The following is a 14,753-nucleotide window of genomic DNA, read 5'->3' as shown; positions in this document are numbered from 1 at the left end:
TAACTCATTTCTTTGGTTTGAGTCTACATATGTTTAAATGACAACATTTAGGGTATGATGAGTAAAAATCTTGGAGTAAACTGATTTTCATGATCTGAATTGTTTGCTAGTTATCTAAAGCTGATCAGGGATATTTACTTTGCTAGCATCTAAAGCTGATCTGGAATTTTTGGATGGCTTTTCAGACTGCACAAACCTTCCAAAATGTTGTGCTAAATTCATGCGTTTATGTATGAATGTTCTTCTGTGGAGTGTGCTCATAGTCATATTGTAATCTTAATTGAGTTTATGGATTCTAAAATATTAACTTTTCACATAGCCTGTAGTGCTTATGTTGCAGTTATCTCATTTTTCTGGCATAATGTTTATATCCATGGTCACATATTAAAAGCTTGTAGTCAATGTCCTGTTGGTCGGTGTGGATCCTCTGAAAGGAAAGGACAAATCACATAAAAGTACCATCTCTCAGCTTACCACTCCCCACACTCCCATCCTGCGATTCATGTCACTTGGGCCCCCAACATCCTGTCATCCTCAGTCACTGGGGCCCATTTCTAGGCCATGGCAACTGTGGCTGACAGTTCTTGTGACCATACTGAGCCATACCTAAACCCCTGTGGGCTGCTGTCCTTTGTTGACTGTGTCTGCTCTTAATTGTTGTCTCATTTTGGTGCTGGGCTGTCATTTTTTGTGTTTGTTCTTTCCGTGGGATGGGTCTTGTACAGGCATTCCAGCCTACCCTCTGGTTTGTTCCTTCTAATTTTGTATTGGAGTGGGTCACTGGATAACCTGGCTTGTTAGAATTACTTATTGTGGCTGGGTGCGGTGGCTCACACTTGTAATCCCAGCACGTTGGGAGGCCAGGGCTGGTGGATCACAAGGTCAGGAGATCAAGACCATCCTGGCTAACATGGTGAAAGCCCATCTAAATATTCAAAAATATAAACAATTAGCTGGGCATGGTGGTGCATGCATGTAGTCCCAGCTACTCAGGAGGCTGAGGCAGGAGAATTGCTTGAACCTGGGAGGCGGAGGTTGCAGTGAGCCAAGATCGCACCACTGCACTCCAGCCTGGGTGACAGAGCAAGACTCCACCTCAAAAAAAAAAAAAAGACATATTGAATGAGGCAGTGAGTGAGTGGGGGGCCTGAGGGTGCCAACGTAGAGTAATGCATTTTGACTTTGTGACAGCTGTTCTTGGCAGTCAGTGACTGTCTTTTCCCTTACTGTTTGGTTTTGAAGTTTGAGTTCTAGAGAGTAGATAGAACTAGGCTATGTCCCTGGGTAAGTGAAGGGATCTACAGGGAAGCTTTAATCCTTTTGGAACTGTCACAGATTCAGCATAAGTGATTGCTTACATAAGTTTTATTCTTTGTATTTCAATTAAAAATGATTTGGAAGGACTTTCTAAAGCTATGATAAAAAAGCTTTAAAGCGTTAGCTATTCCCTTGCTTGCTTCCCGACTCTTGCTAGGTGAATGTCTCCTTTGACGTGGCTGCTACTGCTTTCTGTTGGTCATTAGGTTGCGCCCAACGATGAAGCTGTGGTGACACTGTTATGTGAATGGGCGGTGAGCTGCAAACGGTCTGGCAAGCACAGGGCCATGGCTGTGGCAAAACTCCTGGAGAAGAGGCAAGCAGAAATTGAGGCAGAGGTAGGTTCCGTTTTCTTTCTGCTTGTTGAATGCCCCAATGTAAAAATATTGTTTTGGGGAAGATAATTTTCTGTTACCCTCCTTATGTTACTATTTTTCTCTTGAGGAGAAGAGGAAGGATGTAAAAATTTACATAAGGAAGATCTCGTAGTAGAATCTCTCTAAATTGATGTGGCCATTTATATTCTGGACTAATGTAAAACTGGTATCTTTTGAAATAAAACTTTAGGCTGGGCACAATGACTTATACCTGTTGTACTCCCAGTGCTTTGGGAGGAGAAGGCAGGAGAATCTCTTGGGCCCAGGAGTTTGAGGCTGTAGTGAGCTATGATGTTGCCACTGCACTCTAGCCTGGTTGATAGAGTGAGACTCTGTCTCTAAAAAAGTAAATAAATTTAAAAGATAAAATAATAAAATTTTAGCATTTGATATAGAACAAAGGAATTTCTTTACTAGGTTGAAATATGCATACACATAACGCATACACATATACATGTGAAAATGTGTATAAGATACACCAACTTCTATGAAATTTAGAACTACATAGTATTTTGGTGGATTTGGATATATTTTCTTGAGGCAGTTATGATTATGAGATTATAAATACCAATTTGTATTGCTTTTGAGATTATGTTCTGGCCCCAGAGAGAGCAGTTAAAGCCTTGGAAGTAAATTACAAGGGAAATAGCAAAACTAAGTTTGTCAACATTAGCTTTTGTTGAAGGGAAATTTTCTTGGCAGGCCTTCTTTTCTGCCTGTGAATGATAGCAGGGATGGCTACAGGGAATATATGTTTGTCATCTGACCAGGTCCTTGTCATCTCTCACCTGGCAACTTTGAGGCATCTTAACCTAATTTCTCTGCTTCCTCTACACAGCAACTGCTGATCTTTTCAAAATGTAAATAGATCACATTGTCCCCTTATTGATACTCTCTGCGGCTCCCGACTGTGGCCTTTGCAGCATCTCCTGAACTGCCAGCCTGCCTTTTCCACCTCATCTTGTGCTCTTCTCCCCAAGGTCACAGCTCCAGTCACCATGGTACTTCTATCCCTTCAATACACAAAACACACTGCAACCTTGAGGCCTCTGCCCTTGTTACTCCTTTTGGGCGGCAGACTCTGTTCCCCAGTCTCTGCATGGCCAGCTTCTTCCTGGCATTCCCATTTCAAGAAGTGTCGCTTCCTTTCCAGTATTCCCAGCTCAACATGTGTCATCTCAGGAAGGTCTTCCATCACCACGTAATCAAAGTTAATAGTGTTCTACCCCTCAGGCACTCTTTCTCACATCACTGTTTTACTTTCCTTGTACATTCATCTAGTTAATCCGATTGTTTAATAACTACCTTCCCCCTCTAGAAGGTGAGCTGGACAGGAGAAAGCTCACTCATCTTATCTTGTTCAGTATTGTGTCCTTGGCATAGAATAGTGCTCATTGCATAGTAGATGCTCAGAAGGCGTTTGTTGCGTGACTGGATGAGCGTTAGCTGGCTCTCTGTGTTGCTGATAATACACCTCCTTCTTGTGAAAGTAAAATAGGAAGAACATTTTACAGACATTTTTCTCTTCCTGTTAGTAAAGTTGTATTTACCAAAAATGAGAGATATTGAAACTGGGGCTTGAAGATATTGATGTTAAGGTGTAAACTAAATGGACCATTGCATAGTGGGCAAATTAGGAGAAGCCTTTCATTGCTTTTCTTCCATATATTATGAATAGTTGGACTATTCTATGGTGAATTGCAATCCATAAACTTCAGTAGCTAACATGGAATTTCTCAAATATTTCGTTGCTCCTTCTGTATTGTGTGGGTTTTTTAAACACCACTTTTCTCCTGCCTTTGTTCCAGAACATACAAACATACACATTCCACTTTCACAAGAGGTTCACATAGATTACCTTGTAATTTTAATAGCCTAAATCTGTCTATATCTAAAAACGTATTCTCTCAGAAATATTTAAGATAATTAACTTGTTGTTAAACATCACCATCTTTAAAATTTGACTTTCACAAACAGATAATAGATTAGAGAAATATCTTAATATGATATTTTAATATAATGAATATCTTGTTATTAATGAGTAAGTAATGAAAATAGGAATAATCAATGGAATACAACAAAGAATAGAAAACAAGGTTCTGGTCTTGTGTAAGTGCTGTCTCTGGGAAAATAGAAGTTAAATAACTTCCGTAGAAAATAGAAGTTAAATAACTTCCATATATTATCAACTGTGGACATTCCCAGAGGTTCTGAGTGATCTTACGGGGGGAGTGTGATAAATAAGTGAAAGAATATTATTAGGGGAATTATGTTAGCATTCTCTGTTGATACCACGTTTCTCCAAACACACTAATAAGTAAACCCTCCTGATGAAAACAATTCAATAATATATGCCCCACTATTTTTCAGGGAGAATACAGTTAAACATGAACTATCTAAAAATGAAGACAATCTCAAATTATTTTTAGCAATCTTGCATAGGGATACTGAATAGTTTGTTGTACTATAATATATTTACTGGGCACTCAGACGATACTGTGCAGAGTTTATAAGTCACATGAATAATGTTTTTCATGGGTGGTTTTTGAAATCATTTCTAACTTTTAGAAATTTGATTCACCTGTGTTGCATGGTCCTTAAATAAGTACAGACGTATCAGTTAATTTTACGTGTTTTATCTGGGCAGTTAAATGTTGATTTAAAAAATTAACAAATTCATGATCCATTATGACTATACTTATCTTCTGTAATTAACTTTGCTTATTTATTTTTAATCTGCAGCGATGTGGTGAATCTGAAGTCTTAGATGAGAAGGAATCTATTTCTTCATCTTCTCTTGCTGGATCCAGTTTGCCTGTTTTCCAGAATGTGCTGCTAAGGTTTTTAGATACACAGGCCCCCTCTTTGTGTAAGTAGAGAAAGCTCTTTGCCTCTAGGTCTTAAATAAGTGATTGATCTTTTTCTTTTTTGAAGCTGATTCCATTTAAAAAAATTTGCGTCTTATTTAACACTCGACACTGAATATATGTTTTATTGAGCACAATTTTGTGACATGTTTTTTGATGGAGACTTTTAGGCAATTTAAAAATTGGTCAAGCTTCAAAGACTTGAAAATAATTTTTAAAAGTCACCTCACTCCTTCATGTAAGGAAATAAGGTCCTGTGACATTTGTCTGTATATTGACTGTGATTTGGAATTTTCTCTTTATTAGGAGTTTTCTAAATTTCTTATTTTCTAGTTTTTGCTCTTAAGCATGAGGGTGGGGGGAATGAAGCAACAGTACTCTATAGGCAGAGACATGGTACAAGGAGGTCATTTATAGATGACTGGCTGCTTCAGTACATCCTCTGGGATGTTTATGTCATCTCAGCTCTTTTTCTGCCTTTTTAGTGAGGAGTTGAGGGTTTCTGGAATAAACAGCCATCCCGTGGGTTCAGACTGTGGGAGAGCATTTTTGAAATATTGTGTGAGCTATGCAGGCTTAATATTATTCTGAGATTTTCCTATGACAAAATGCAGCAGGGAGAATCTTACAACAGACAACAGAAAAATGGCAAAAGGTAAAAAACAATAGAAAGGGGAGAAAAAGATTGGGGAGGAGGGAGACTCTTGTAAAGAAAGAGGTAAAGCAACAAGAAACAGTACTCATCTGAGTCCTCTGAGGGGGGCCTCATTTCAGGTTGAGTTTGCTGGTGAGTTTCTTTGAGACAAGGGGCTCTCTCAGTTATTTGGTGGCTTCTCGGCTGGAAGGAGAGCAGCCACTGGAGCTAATCTAGTGGTTGGAATATAAGGAGGAGTAATTCATGGAAAAGAAAGGACGTGAAAGAAACGTGAAAGGACAGAAGAGATCCCTGATAGCAGAAAATACATTGTCAGGCATGAAGTTAGCAATTCTAACTTACCTTGCCTCCTGAGGGAGACAACATTTGCCCTTTGCTTCTCTTGTTTCTTCCCCATTCTTGTTTTCTCTTTAGGAAAAACTTTTTCCTCCTGTGCCTTTGCTAGTTCATCTCATTTACTGTCTGTGAGAAAAAGGTGATTTGTTTTCTGAGAGAGGCTGCTTCTCACTGAGTTTGGTAGTGAGCAAGAGGAAACATTTAGGTTCAAGGTTTAGGAAACTGAGCTTTAATGTTCCTTGGACAAATGTGTCTCCTGTTGGTGTTTTGTGATATATGATAGTACCAAGGATTGAGCTTTGCAGGTTAGTCTTAAAAATTTTGAATCTTGGCCAGGCGCAGTGGCTCAAGCCTGTAATCCCAGCACTTTGGGAGGCCGAGGCGGGTGGATCACGAGGTCAAGAGATTGAGACCATCCTGGTCAACATGGTGAAACCCTGTCTCTACTAAAAATACAAAAAATTAGCTGGACATGGTAGCGTGTGCCTGTAATCCCAGCTACTCAGGAGGCTGAGGCAGGAGAATTGCCTGAACCCAGGAGGCGGAGGTTGCGGTGAGCCGAGATCGCGCCATTGCACTCCAGCCTGGGTAACAAGAGTGAAATTCCATCTAAAAAAAAAAGAATCTTATCTCAAAAGTAGAGACACAAAACTTTAGAGTGCAGTGACAATATTGAAAGTCATAATGTGAGTTAAACAGGCTAGTTATGAATAAAAATAATCAGCAGAGCTCCATCTTTGCGTCCTTTTTATTGAGTTGTTCCTTTTTCTTTTCAGTGGATTCTGCTTACATTTTTTTCAAACACCATTTAAATTGTGGTTCTGTTATAAAGTCTCCTTTGAAAATGTGCACCCATATTCCCACAACTGCACTGACACACTCAAGCTAAAAAAAGCAGTCATGAACTGTTTTATTAGTAAAACAGAGGACAGCAGTCTAGTCCTGCTGTCTTTTTTTCTGATCCTGAAATTTTGCTTGTTTATGTTAGTACTTGAATGGCTATTAAGGACTACTATCTTTTTTTTTTTTTTTTTTTTTTTGAAACAGAGTCTCACTCTATCGCCAGGTGCCAGACTGCTGGAGTGCAGTGGCTTGATCTCGGCTCACTGCAACCTCCGCCTCCCAGGTTCAAGCAATTCTCCTGCCTTAGCCTCCCGAGTAGCTGGGACTACAGGCACGCGCCACCATGCCCAGCTGATTTTTGTATTTTTAGTAGAGACGGGGTTTCACCATGTTGGCCAGGATGGTCTCTATCTCTTGACCTTGTGGTCTGCCCGCCTCGGCCTCCCAAAATTCTGGGATTACAGGCGTGAGCCACCGCACCTGGCCAAGGACTACTATCTTTTTTTTTTTTTTTTTGAGACGGAGTTTCGCTCTTGTTACCCAGGCTGGAGTGCAATGGCGCAATCTCAGCTCACCGCAACCTCCGCCTCCCGGGTTCAGGCAATTCTCCTGCCTCAGCCTCCCGAGTAGCTGGGATTACAGGCATGCACCACCGTGCCCAGCTAATTTTTTGTATTTTTAGTAGAGACGGGGTTTCACCATGTTGACCAGGATGGTCCCGATCTGCTGACCTCGTGATCCACCCGCCTCGGCCTCCCAAAGTGCTGGGATTACAGTCTTGAGCCACCGTGCCCGGCCAGGACTACTATCTTTAAACTTGTAATAGTGTTTACCATACTGGATATTTTTCAATTTTAGTGGGACAATCAAAACCTGCCTGTCAGTTCTGCCCAAAATGCTAGTGCCTCAGTAAATCTTCCAATAAATCTTTTTTTTTTTTTTTAAAGATTGATTGTGAAAAGTAATGAACGGATTAAACCTTAGTAATTAACTTTTTTCTACCACCCTGTCAAGGAATTCTTGATTGAATTTGTTTCTCTATAGCGGACCCAAACAGTGAATGTGAAAAGGTGGAATTTGTGAATCTGGTGCTGCTCTTCTGCGAGTTCATCCGTCATGACGTCTTCTCCCATGATGCATACATGTGTACCCTCATATCTCGAGGAGATTTGTCAGTCACTGCCTCAACCCGGCCACGGTCACCAGCAGGGGAAAATGCAGATGAACACTATTCCAAGGACCATGATGTGAAAATGGAGGTATGGCCCTGGATACAATGCCTCACTCCCTCAGAAACTAACCTCTGCTGGGAACCACGTTCAGATAGGTTGTGTAGTGGTAGAAGAGTGATGGCTTTTTGTTGTATTCTTTTTCTCCAAAGCTTATTTATTTCTGGTTCTCAAGTGGGAAAGACATTTACACTATAGCTTATTATGTCTTACTGAATTTCCCTTTGGATACTATAAAACTGTGATGAAAGTATTTGACAGACCATAACATTTTTCATAGGATTGGAATTATATGCTTTCAGTTCCTAATGTTTCTAATTTCTAGTTTTTCTTTAACATTCCATCTCAAAACTGGACTTGTTTTGACCTTTGTCAGCTGAGTTTCCATTCTAAGAATTGTCTTTTCCCTAGTTTATCATTCATTACTTTTATCCCTCTTTTATACATAATGGGAAATTCTGTTAGTCATAACGCATCGTATTTTCATTTCAGTTAATTAGAAATTTAATCTCTATTTCTCAAATGTTATAGAAGTGTTGTTTTCAACAAATTATTTTATGCTACGAGCATGACTTTATAATTTTCTGCCAAATTCTGGTATCTTGGATATTATTCCAGATACTTACTGAAATTTTCAAGGCAAAAAAGATGGAGGTGGCGATGGCAAATTTTAGAAAATGACGAGAACTTGTGATGATTACTTAAAAACTTTATGTCAGGCTTGGTTGCTCACGCCTGTAATCCCAGGACTTTGGGAGGCCAGGGTGGGTGGATGGCCTTAGATCCAGAGTTTGAGATCAGCCTGACCAATATGGAGAAACCTCGTCTCTACTAAAAATACAAAATTAGCTAGGCATGGTGGGGCATGCCTGTAATCCCAGCTACTTGGGAAGCTGAGGCAGGAGAATCACATGAACCCGGGAGGTGGAAGTTGCGGTGAGCCAAGATTGCCTCATTGTACTCCAGCCTGGGCAACAAGAGCCAAACTCTTGTCTCAGAAACAAAACAAAACAAAACAAAACAAAACAAAACAAAACAAAACAAAACAAAACAAAAACCTGACAGTTTAGGCAATATACCATTATTTTTTAAAACAGTAGCTATACTTGTAATTAAAAACCTGATAGAATTGCAAACATGGATTCATAGTTCATACTGTTGAGGTTTGTTTTCAAAATGGTGTAGGGTTAAAATTTTTTTTTATATAAATGCTTTTCTTAATTTATTGACGGTAGAAATTACAAGGCTAAAAACTGAAGTTCCTTTACCTATTTACATGTTTTTATCCTCCTGCTTTTTCTTTCCTATTTTATAGATAGTAAGGTATCTTATATGTCAGATGTAGTCTTATATTTTTCTTAATAAGAAGAGTTGGTTAGTATGTGATGGGAAATAGCCCAATGAAGGAAATTGTGGATGTTTTGTTTTTAATCAGGATGTTCATGTGCTCTTCTTTTAAAATATCATGGAAGTTGAATTTTCTCATCATGAAGAAAAAGAATGTGACTGTTCAAAGCCAGGCATTTCTTAAAGCTTCCTTCAGTGTGTGGAGAAGAAAACAGTATGGGGAACAAAAGACAGAGATGGTTAAAAATCCGCTGTCATGTTTTAGCTTTAGTTTCTTGATGAACTCCAAAATTCACAATATTACTTTCTTTCTCTGGCAATTATCAGGAACAGAGTATTATGGCGCATATGGGCATTGACTCAGGAACCACTAACATTTTTGATGAAGTAGACAAGAGTGACTTTAAAACTGACTTTGGTTCGGAATTTCCAGTAGGTTCAACCTTCGATTCTTATTGACAATTAAGAATTAACCCGCTCCCATCCCAGCCTGTCTCCATCCTTTTGTTTCTCAGAATGACTTGTGCATTTGTGTTATGTAATCTTGCCACATTCCTCCTTTGGTACAGTTGTCATCTGACACAGCTGGTTGCATGGCCTACCCTAAATTATAATACTCCTGCCCTCCTAATTGGCTGTCTGACTCTTTTATTCATTTTGAGATCATCATCATCTCAGTAATGCGTGAATGTAGTTTCACCATGATAGTCCGTGTTGATTTGCTGTGTATGTCTTCAGCTTCTATATAATAGCTTTTGTGGCTTTAGGCTTATACATTCTTCTACTTTATTTCAATATAGTTATAATGCGTTCTTCCTTGTGAATCACAATATATAACTTTAAAAAATATTGTTTGGAGTATAGACTGAAACATTTATGTCTATTATTCATTAGTCTTACTAGTTTATTATTACGTATATGTTTCTGTTGGAAATGCAGTTCTATGAGGAAAACACTTACCCATAACTCTGCTTTTATCTTTAGCTTTCCAGGTAGTGTAGACAAGTTTCTTATGTGTGTGGTTGTCATGTTCTCATCTACAAAATAGAGGGTGATGTTCACATATTCGTACTGATCTGAATATGAATTTTATGGAAATTAATGCAATTTCTTCATTTTTTTGCTCAGTGTTTAAGTAGGAAAATGTATATAAGTGTCTGATGTGTGTGTTTTGGTATGTAGAGCACTGTGGTTTGGTTTTGCTTACTTTCATTTACAATCTCCAACATTTGTTTTACATGACTTAGATTTTTTCTCCTATGCCTGGAGAGTCCTGTGAGAATGCCAACACTTCCTTGGGCAGAAGAATGTCGGTTAATTGTGAGAAGTTGGTGAAGAGGGAAAAACCAAGGGAATTAATTTTTCCATCTAATTACGACCTCCTTCGCCACTTACAGTATGCAACACATTTTCCTATACCTCTGGTAAGTCATTGCTTCAATTAGTCTACACCATGAAATTATAAGATCAATAACAGTTGAACGTAGATTATTCAGCTATCTTCTTGACTAATACATATTGATAGCAGGTGAGTTTTTTGCTTTTGCTCCTGCCTCTGTTCTAATTCTGGTCTTAAGCTTATACACAGATGTAGTTCAAATTTGTAGTGATATCAGTGGTTAATTAGATTTAGAAAATGAAATTTTCTATATTAGTATCCTTTTATTGGAGAGCATTTGAGTCACTGCAGGTGATGTGTAAATAGGTTTTCTTTTTCTTTTCTTTATTTTTTTTTTGAGGTGGAGTTTCGGTCTTGTTGCCAAAGCTGGAGTGCAGTGCCGCAATCTCGGCTCACTGCAACCTCTGCCTCCCGGGTTCAAGCGATTCTCCTGCCTCAGTCTACCGAGTAGCTGGGATAACAGGAGCCTACCACCATGTCCAGCTAATTTTTTTGTAATTTTAACAGAGACGAGATTTCACCATGTTGGGTAGGCTGGTCTTGAACTCCTGACCTTATGTGATCTGCCCGCCTCGTCCTCCCAGAGTGCTGTGATTACAGGTGTGAGCCACTGTGCCCGGCCTAAATATGCTTTCTTTAATTTGAAAGTAAATTTACTTAGTAGCTTTTATGGGCACTGTATTATGGTAGGTAGTTCCAGTCAGTAAAAATTTTGAGGCATAAGAAAAATGGGAGACAAACATCAAATGTCAAGCACTCAAGTATGTGTAAAATTGAGTAGAAACTCAAATTCCCACTGGAAGATGAGTCAGTTGACATTTCTGGGCCCCTTCCACTCTCAAAAAATGAGTATTGGAGAGAACAAGAGCATTTTAGTTGAAAAATTGGGTAAGACTTCACAGAGGTTATTACTAGATAGGCTTGGCTTTAGACTGTTTCAATTTAAGAATGGAATAGCAAATGGGAAATTCTTGGCAGAAAATTTACTGCTTGAGTCTTAGCAGAGTGATATGCTTTATTCTGAAGGGTAACAAAATTGGTTTCTTAATATTAGAAATAAAAATTGGGCCAAAATTTGAAAAAAAAAGTTTATTCTTGGATTCACTAACTTTTTTTCTGGATTTTTATTTTCCTAGGCATTTTTTTTAAATTGTACTTTAGGTTCTGGGTTACATGTGCAGATCATGCAAGATTGTTGTATAGGTACATACATGGCAATGTGGTTTGCTGCTTCCATCCCCCTGTCACCTATATCTGACGTTTCTCCCCATATTATCCCTCCCCAACCTCCCCACCCCCTGCTGCCCCTCCTCTATCCCCCTAAAGGCCCCCATTGTGTGATGCTCCCTCCCTGTGTCCATGTGTTCTCATTGTTCAGCACCCACCCATGAGTGAGAATATGCGGTGTTTGATTTTCTGTTCTTGTGTCAGTTTGCTGAGAATGATGATTTCCAGATTCATCCATGTCCCTACAATGGACACAAACTCATCATTTTTTATGGCTGCATAGTATTCCATGGTATATATATGCCACATTTTGCTTGTCCAGTCTGTCATCGATGGGCATTTGAGTTGGTTCCAGATCTTTGCTATTGTAAACAGTGCTGCAGTGAACACATGTGCACGTGTCTTTTTAACAGAATGATTTATAATCCTTTGGATATATACCCAGTAATGGGATTGCTGGGTCAAATGGGATTTCTGTTTCTAGGTCCTTCAGGAATCGCCACACTGTCTTCCACAATGGTTGCACTAGTTTACACTCCCACCAACAGTGTAAAAGTGTTCCTATTTATCTTCTCCAGCATCTATTGTTTCCAGAGTTTTTAATGATCGCCATTCTAACTGGCTTGAGATGGTATCTCAATGTGATTTTGATTTGCATTTCTCTAATGACCAGTGATGATGAGCATTTTTTCATATATTTGTTGACCTAATATATATCTTCTTTTGAAAAGTGTTGGTTCATATCCTTCACCCACTTTTGATTGGGGTTGCTTGGTTTTTTTCTTGTAAATCTGTTTTAGTTCTTTGCAGATTCTGGATATTAGCCCTTTGTCAGATAGATTGCAAAAATTTTTTCCTATTCTATTGGTTGCCAGTTCATTCTAGTGATTGTTTCTTTTACTGTACAGAAGCTCTGGAGTTTAATTAGGTCCCATTTGTTGTTTTGACTTTGTTGCCAGTACTTTTGGTGTTTCAGTCTTGTAGTCCTTGCCTATGCCTGAGTCCTGAATGGTTTTGCCTAGGTTTTCTTCTAGGGTTTTTATGGTGTTAGGTCTTATGTTTAAGTCTTTAATCCATCTGGAGTTAATTTTAGTGTAAGGTGTCAGGAAGGGGTCCAGTTTCTGCTTTCTGCACATGGCTAACCAGTTTTCCCAACACCATTTATTAAGCAGGAAACCCTTTCCCCTTTGCTTGTTTTTGTCAGGTTTGTCAAAGATCAGATGGTTGTAGATGTATGGCGTTACTTCCGAGGCCTCTGTTCTGTTCCATTGGTCTATATCTCTGTTTTGGTCCCAGTACCATGCTGTTTTGGTTACTGTAGCCTTGTACTATAGTTTGAAATCAGGTAGGGTGATGCCTCCAGCTTTGTTCTTTTTGCTTAGGATTGTCTTGGTTATGCAGGCTCTCTTTTGGTTCCATATGAAGTTTAAGGTGTTTTTTTCCAGTTCTGTGAAGAAGGTCATTGGTAGCTTGATGGGGATAGCATTGAATCTATAAATTACTTTGGGCAGTATGGCCATTTGATGATATTGATTATTCCTAACCATGAGCATGGAATGTTTTTCCATCTGTTTGTGTCCTCTCTTATTTCCTTGAGCAGTGGTTTGTAGTTCTCCTTGAAAAGTTCCTTTACATCTTTTGTTGGTTGTATTCCTAGGTATTTTATTCTCTTTGTAGCAATTGTGAATGGGCATTTGCTCCTGATTTGGCTCTCTGTTAGTCTGTTATTGGTATATAGGAATGCTTGTGATTTCTGCACAATGATTTTGTATCCTGAGACTTTGCTGAAGTTGTTTATCAGTTTAAGGCGATTTGGGGCTGAGACGATGGGGTCTTCTAAACATACAATCATGTCGTCTGCAAATAGAGACAATTTGACTTCCTCCTTTCCTAATTGAATACCCTTTATTTCTTCTTCTTGCCTGATTGCTCTGGCTGGAACTTCCAATCCTGTATTGAATAGGAGTGGTGAGAGAGAGCATCCTTGTCTAATGCCAGATTTCAAAGGGAATGCTTCCAGTTTTTGTCCATTCAGCATGGTACTGGCTGTAAGTTTGTCATAAATAGCTTTTATTATTTTGAGATACCTTCCATCGATACCTAGTTTATTGAAAATTTTTAGCATAAAACACTGTTGAATTTTGTCAAAGGCTTTCTCTGCATCTATTGAGATAATCATGTGATTTTTGTCTTTCGTTCTATTTATGTGGTGGTTTGCGTTTAGACTTGCATATGTTGAACCAGCCTTTCATTCCTGGGATGAAGCCTACTTGAAGCTTTTTGATGTGCTGTTGCATTCTGTTTGCCAGTATTTTATTGAAGATTTTTGCATCAATGTTCATCATGGAAATTGGCCTGAAGTTTTCTTTTTTTGTTGAGTCTCTGCCAGGTGTTGGTATCAGAATGATGTTGGTCTTGTAAAATGATTTGGGAAGGATTCCCTTTTTTTGTATTGTTTGGAATAGATTCAGAAGGTGCGATACCAGCTCCTCTTTGTACTTTTGTTAGAATTTGGCTGTGGACCCATCAGGACCTGGACTTTCTTTGGTTGGTAGGCTATTAATTGCTGCCTCAACTTCAGCCCTTGTTATTGGTCTATTCAGGGTTTCAACTTCTTCCTGGTTTATGCTTGGGAGGGTGAAAGTGTCCAGGAATTTATCCATTTCTTCCAGGTTTACTCATTTATGTGCTTAGAGTTGTTTGTAGTAATCTCTGATGGTAGTTTGTATTTCTTTGGAATAGGTGGTCCTATCCAGTTTATCATTTTTTATTGCATCTATTTGATTCTTCTCTCTTTTCTTTTTTATTAATGTAGCTCGTGGTCTGCCTATTTTGTTGATCTTTTCAAAAAACCAGCTCCTGGATTTATTGATTTTTTTGAAGGTTTTTTTTTGTGTCTCTATCTCCTTCAGTTCTGCTCTGATCTTAGTTATTTCTTGTCTTCTGCTAGCTTTTGCATTTTTTTTCATCATGCTCCTTTAGTTGTTTCAACTTTGATGATAGGGTGTCAATTTTAGATATTTTCTCACATTTGAGCATTTATTGCTGTAAATTTCCCTCTAGACACTGCTTTAAATGTGTCCCAGAGATTCTGGTACGTTGTGTCTTCGTTCTCGTTGGTTTTGAAGAACATCTTTATTTCTGCCTTCATTTCAT

The 14,753-nt window shown here is 38.8% G+C and overlaps 1 protein-coding gene across 8 annotated transcripts in view; it reads left to right on the top strand.

The window, feature by feature from the left end:
• MED12L (mediator complex subunit 12L) overlaps positions 1–14,753 on the top strand; it is a 365,084-nt gene that overhangs the window by 101,893 nt on the left and 248,438 nt on the right. For 4 of the 8 annotated variants that reach the window (XM_054247014.2, XM_054247012.2, XM_054247013.2 and 1 more), the window contains exons 11-15: positions 1,524–1,655; positions 4,437–4,563; positions 7,440–7,654; positions 9,299–9,403; positions 10,219–10,395. In XM_054247014.2, the coding sequence (XP_054102989.1) occupies positions 1,524–1,655; positions 4,437–4,563; positions 7,440–7,654; positions 9,299–9,403; positions 10,219–10,395 (756 nt within the window). The remainder of the gene's footprint in view (positions 1–1,523; positions 1,656–4,436; positions 4,564–7,439; positions 7,655–9,298; positions 9,404–10,218; positions 10,396–14,753) is intronic. The other 4 variants (XM_078354011.1, XM_054247016.2, XM_054247015.2 and 1 more) reach the window with 2 other exon arrangements.

Source organism: Callithrix jacchus, chromosome 17, assembly GCF_049354715.1.
Source record: "Callithrix jacchus isolate 240 chromosome 17, calJac240_pri, whole genome shotgun sequence".
NCBI lineage: Eukaryota > Metazoa > Chordata > Mammalia > Primates > Cebidae > Callithrix > Callithrix jacchus.
Note: the sequence above shows the minus strand (reverse complement) of the source record. Positions and strands in the feature narration are given on the sequence as shown.